Genomic DNA, 5,192 nt, shown 5'->3' on the forward strand with positions numbered 1-5,192 from the left:
AGCGGGTATTGTTTGAAATAAGTAGAATACTTAAACTTGAGCCCAATACCCGTATTGAGCACCAAATCATAACTAGTCATTAAATATACCGAATCAAAAGATAACCCCGTCTTTGGCATTGGAAAAAATGACGGTGTAGAAGGTACAATTTGGAGCGCTCTAACTTTAATGGAAACAAAATGATACAACCATGTTGTTTTTTATAAATAAACAAAATAAAAATAGAAAACATTTAGTATTAAAATCAAGTTTAAGTTAGTCGCACAGCTTGCACTATGCTTACGAAACAGTGTTAAATGACTGCTTAATTTTTTTCTAAAAAAAAGTTAATTTAATACATTACACAAATTCAAACCAATGCAAGCCTTAAAGCTGAATGCCTGTATGGTAATATTATTCCCCGCCAGATAGCAAAACAACTGAATAAGTCGCAAAGTTGCATATGCCTAGAAACTTCAGACCATTAGCGTCCGAGGTCCGATTGGATAGGCCCTTTCCACTTATCTTATTTTTAGTCCTTTTTTTAAGGTGTAAGAATATATTGCGCGCTTGAATAGCAGATAAACACGAAGGTCGCCGTTTCGCAAGACGCGACTTGGCTCCACCGACTATAAGAGCATCGGTAATGCGACACGCGAGGCTCAGACAAAATACAGAACTCAGAACGTGATCATGAAGTTTTCTTCTCCTCTTTTCTTTGGGCTTGTGGCTGTATTTACAGCCTGGAGTCTTGCGGACGCTTACGTTGCTCGCGCAAAAGCCGAAGATCGTGACGGTAAGTGGGAATTCCTATCTGTGCCTGCTCCAAATAATTATGGTAAAAAGCAGGACCCAGTAGCCGTCAGTCATGAAGCTCCCCGAAGCAAGGCAAAACATTTTAGCCTTCGTTCCAACTTAATTTCATGCAATAACAATTCAATGTTTGGCCTGAATCAGTTGATTAATTGATTTCGGAGGAATACTCATAGTGATTTATATTTTATAAAATTCGAGCATCAAAAACGTCTTGTGGTTTCTTGATTTTAAAGCCATCAAATCTAATTCAGCCATTCCTTTTTATGCGTGTACGTTTTTTAGGATTAGGAAACCACGTAAGAAACAATCTAAAGTGACGATGTTACTTTTTAAACCTATCCTAACGCTATTTAAATCATAGACATTCCTACAGTAAAATTTTATGTATAATGCATCGCACTTTGTACAGAGCATTTTTTAAATTGACGTACAAAAAACAAGCCCAAAGTCAGAGCCAACTAAACCATTTGAGAGCAATAAATCTTCCTTCTGCATTCAAGTGTGGAAGAGACAAACAAAAGAACATTTTTATAACATATCTATTACCGAGAAAGTGTTTTGTATCACTTCTTTTTAGACAAACATATATCAGTTAGGGACTACTCTGCATATTTCCAGCATTTTTTTCTTTTTGAAGAGAGGGGGGGGGGGGGGAGTTTTTCACCGTCATAGCTTTACAACACTTAACTATCTTATTAAAAAACATATTCCGAATACAAACTTATGGTGCCTGTGCGTATAGCATTATATAGATGGGTATTCATTCCCGGTTACGACAATATTACCTGCCCTTTTTTAACAGGAAAATGTTTTTTCAACAACGTCACAATCGAACATGGCACTGCGCACCTCAGTGAGAACCCGTGCGAATCGTGGAGGTGCGATGCTACCACTTTGGATATTACCATATTCGGGTATGTATAGCAATTATATGCATTCGGTAAAGGGTAACTATTCTGTACATTTGGGAGTGTAAGGCAATCACCAATTGAGCGTGGAATGATGGCTTATTCATCTCGAAGAGCAAACCTCGAAAAGAGGACTCAGCATAAGTTGTAGTGATGTTTTTAATCTATAAAAGGAATGCTAACAAACGAGTTTTTAACGCGTTCAGGTTGTGCCGTCTTCTTTACTGTACGAACAGACGAGTGGGGGCCTGTCGGTACTGGAGCCACTATAAACATTTAACGCTTGGACCTAAATATACATACGGCGTCTTAGTGCCTAAAATAATGACTGCCAGTTTTTTTTTTCTTTTTTTAAAAGTTTTATTTGAGATTAAAGGTAACGTGATTCTGTCCACCACACATGCTGAAACAGTCTGCCACAAAAGAAACGATATTGCCCGTGCTTCCTGACACTCTAAACATCAGGAAGTTGAGGCTTCCCAATGTTAACTATCTCTGATGACAGACTATTTCTTCAAAAGTCCATCAAGCTACACTGGCAGTCGATATTGCTTGGACACGAAGCGCGTGATTGGATCCGAGTCCTCGCCGAACGCTGACGTCTGCACTCGTGTCCAACACGACCAGAGCCGAGTTTCTGCCGAACGTTCAAGCAGTCTTCGTGCCCAATACACGCTCAGAGTATGTGATCAGGCAACGGCGGAGAGGCGTTGGCGCGGACTTTTGAAAATGGGCCTCTTGCGCCCGCTCTGCACTAAGCACAAACAAATGGCAGAACCCCCAAGCAAACCGGAAAATGAAGTGTCGCTACTCTAAGCTCGGCATACTTAGTGGCTCTACTCGCTACTTCGAGCACCTCATATACCCGTGCCCTGCAATTATAAGGAAGTGAGAATGCAGGTGTGCACGCCGATGAACGGTTTCGCTGGGAAATAAGCGATAGTCTGTAACGTAAGAAGGGGAAGGCCTTTCTACACAAATCGCTCTGCTCGCCCTGAATGGTAGTTTCCTCCTTAGTGAAAAGGCCGTAGTTCTTTATGAGAGGAGCTTGCCCTGCTCTTCTTAACCTCCAATAGACTATAGCCTAGAGTTCCTATAGACAACCACACTGCTTAGAAACATATCGCCGTTTCTCCACACCATGGTCTGGGCAGTGCGCGTGCGCAGAAACCATGCATATTTTCACAAGGTGAAGCGTGTGCGCATGCACAGTACCGACAGCAGTGCCACCGCAGTGCCGTGACGTCAGAGAGTTGAGTTGTTGCATCGTAACTGAAAGCTTAAGAAGCGGGAGGCGGGGCTTAATATTTTAATGTTTGTCCCTTCGTGATACGCTTTTTGGAGGCTTTACCGGCTAATGGCGAAACCTCATTGGCTGCTGAATGTTAATAACGTGCTCGGGACTCGCCTCGCCCCAGCTTTCTTAGGCTATGTCGGTGGCTATGCGGAGCGCGAGTTCGTCTGCTTCTTTTGCAGGGCTTATGATGACGTCAGAAAGACGCCGACCTCTGATTGGCTCTTACTGAAAAGTAGTGGGTAGACCTCAATGCTAGTTGCCTTGAGGTTTACCCCCTATCCCTCAATCAGAGCCAATCAGAGGTCTATCCACTATCCTTAAATCAGAATCAATCAAAGCTCGGCGTTCTGACGTTACCACAACCCGTGCAAAAGTAGCAGACGAAATTGCGCTCCGCATAGTTTATTTTGATCGGAATAATCTCATGTTCCCTTTGCTTTCCGCTGAAAGGTGCGGAGTCGTTGGGGTCGGAGAAGGTTGCAGGTTGATCCCGGGTCATGGCGTCTACCCAGAGTGCTGCCCACAACTCACTTGCGAAGTGAAGGAAGACTCGCACCTACACAACAGTACTGCCGAAGAGTCGAGCGATGACTAATACCTGTAATTACGAACAATACAGCCGATCCCCAATTTCGTGTTTTGGTGTCTTTTCTCGTTGACTCGTCAACGCCAGTTCCACACCATGCGCCACGCATGTCTCGATTGACAAGCTAAGAAATCCCAAATCAATATACTTTCCCGCAATGTCCTTGGAGGAGCCAATCGTTGCCATCCACTGATGGATCTCGATCAACGGCGAGGCTGCAATTACGTTGAGACTTGCGAAGTCTTTCTGCTCTGTGGCACTGAGCATGACGAAAGATCATGCTCAGTGGCACAACGAAGACTGATTCTTAAGTCAAAATATATTTTAAGCCTCTTTGTTCGCCGAGCACCCTCGGTATATTTGAGCGACTGACTCTCCCAAATCCTAGAGTGAAACAATGGGGGTTCAAGATGGAAAACAATATCGAAAAGGATAGCTTGACGAGGCCGCTGGCCGCTACATTTAGGAGATCGGGACAGAACAAAAATAATAGGTCATCGAGCTATTCTTAACATAAACGGATTCAATCAAAATTACAGTCACTGGGCAGGCGATCTGGCGGAAGTTTGCCATAATGCCAAAGGTATTACAGTGTGTGTGTTTCGTGGTTCAAAAGCATTGTATATATTATTTTTTTGACCTCAAGAGGTCTCGAAGGTTGTTTCGCCTAAACCGAAAGGCGATCGTGATCGGTTTACGTGGTTTCACTTTGGTTTGTGATCCGGGTGAGGGTAGTGCTCGACCTTGAAAAACATAATGCTGGGTAGTTCTGTGGCGGTTGTAGCTCAGAATACTAAAAAGAGAAGCTAAATAAAATGATCAACTATTTCCGAGACAGTGTCTTTCCCTTTTACCTTCTCTTCCACCGTAGAAAAATGTTTTCTCCTGCCCCTGTCGTGGGTTAAAGTAATCATAAGCTCTAGCAATCATTTTCAAACATGAACTCTGAAACCTAAGACGTAAAGTATATAGATAGAAACAAATGTGAGCTTACGTTGAATAGAAACAATTTCTGTTTGAAGAATTCGGTGATGTGCGTAATGACGATACCACCTAGAAAACAAGGCCTGTCTATTTCGCCACCAAACGTCATCACTTGTGAATACACGGGGCGCCGCCTAACTTGCGTCAGTTTCACCTCCAACGCGTCGCGCAGCGTTCCAACCAGCGTGACAAACGTGCGGCGGCGCCAAGGCCGACGTGTCTGCCACTTTGCGTCTCTCAACAAGATTAAGCGCACTTGACGCTTGGGGCAGGTCGGGAGTCCACTAAACATGACGTCACACCCAGGCCTTGTCATTTATGTGGTGTAGGTAATGTGCGCAGAAATGTATGTGGCCGTAATTTGTTCGAAGATACGTAAATAAAGAAAAAGAACGCACGCAAAAAAGAAATACCAAAAGCACAGTCGGGATAATCATTACCTGGTTGCCCACGTGCATAACAATTTCAAGGCAAAGATTTTAAAACTGATTATTGATCACGCTGCAGTCACGAGAAGATCGGATGATGTCGACCGGCGAGAGCTTCGTGACTTGGCGGGTTCACCTTGACCATGACCGTATACACATGGAGCACCCCTGCCTCCAATGCCGACGAAGCTGCT

At 43.7% G+C, this 5,192-nt stretch overlaps 1 protein-coding gene across 1 annotated transcript; it reads left to right on the forward strand.

Annotated features, from left to right (window-relative positions):
* Positions 1-570: 570 nt before the first annotated feature.
* LOC115326452 (toxin-like protein 14) lies at positions 571-3,630 on the forward strand. The gene is made up of 3 exons (XM_029987330.4): positions 571-775; positions 1,598-1,709; positions 3,451-3,630. The coding sequence occupies exons 1-3, from the start codon at positions 673-675 to the stop codon at positions 3,593-3,595; spliced, it is 360 nt and encodes a 119-aa protein (XP_029843190.2). The 5' UTR covers positions 571-672; the 3' UTR covers positions 3,596-3,630.
* Positions 3,631-5,192: the final 1,562 nt, after the last annotated feature.

Source organism: Ixodes scapularis, unplaced genomic scaffold (assembly GCF_016920785.2).
Source record: "Ixodes scapularis isolate PalLabHiFi unplaced genomic scaffold, ASM1692078v2 PGA_scaffold6__148_contigs__length_123643588, whole genome shotgun sequence".
NCBI classification, from domain to species: Eukaryota; Metazoa; Arthropoda; class Arachnida; order Ixodida; family Ixodidae; genus Ixodes; species Ixodes scapularis.

Excerpts from the sequence above, each read along its gene's own strand:
- LOC115326452 (XM_029987330.4), top strand. The coding sequence starts at position 673 with ATGAAGTTTTCTTCTCCTCTTTTCTTTGGGCTTGTGGCTGTATTTACA. Across the intron at positions 776-1,597 it reads AAAAGCCGAAGATCGTGACG|GAAAATGTTTTTTCAACAAC; the intron begins GTAAGTGGGAAT and ends CTTTTTTAACAG. Across the intron at positions 1,710-3,450 it reads TTGGATATTACCATATTCGG|GTGCGGAGTCGTTGGGGTCG; the intron begins GTATGTATAGCA and ends TTCCGCTGAAAG.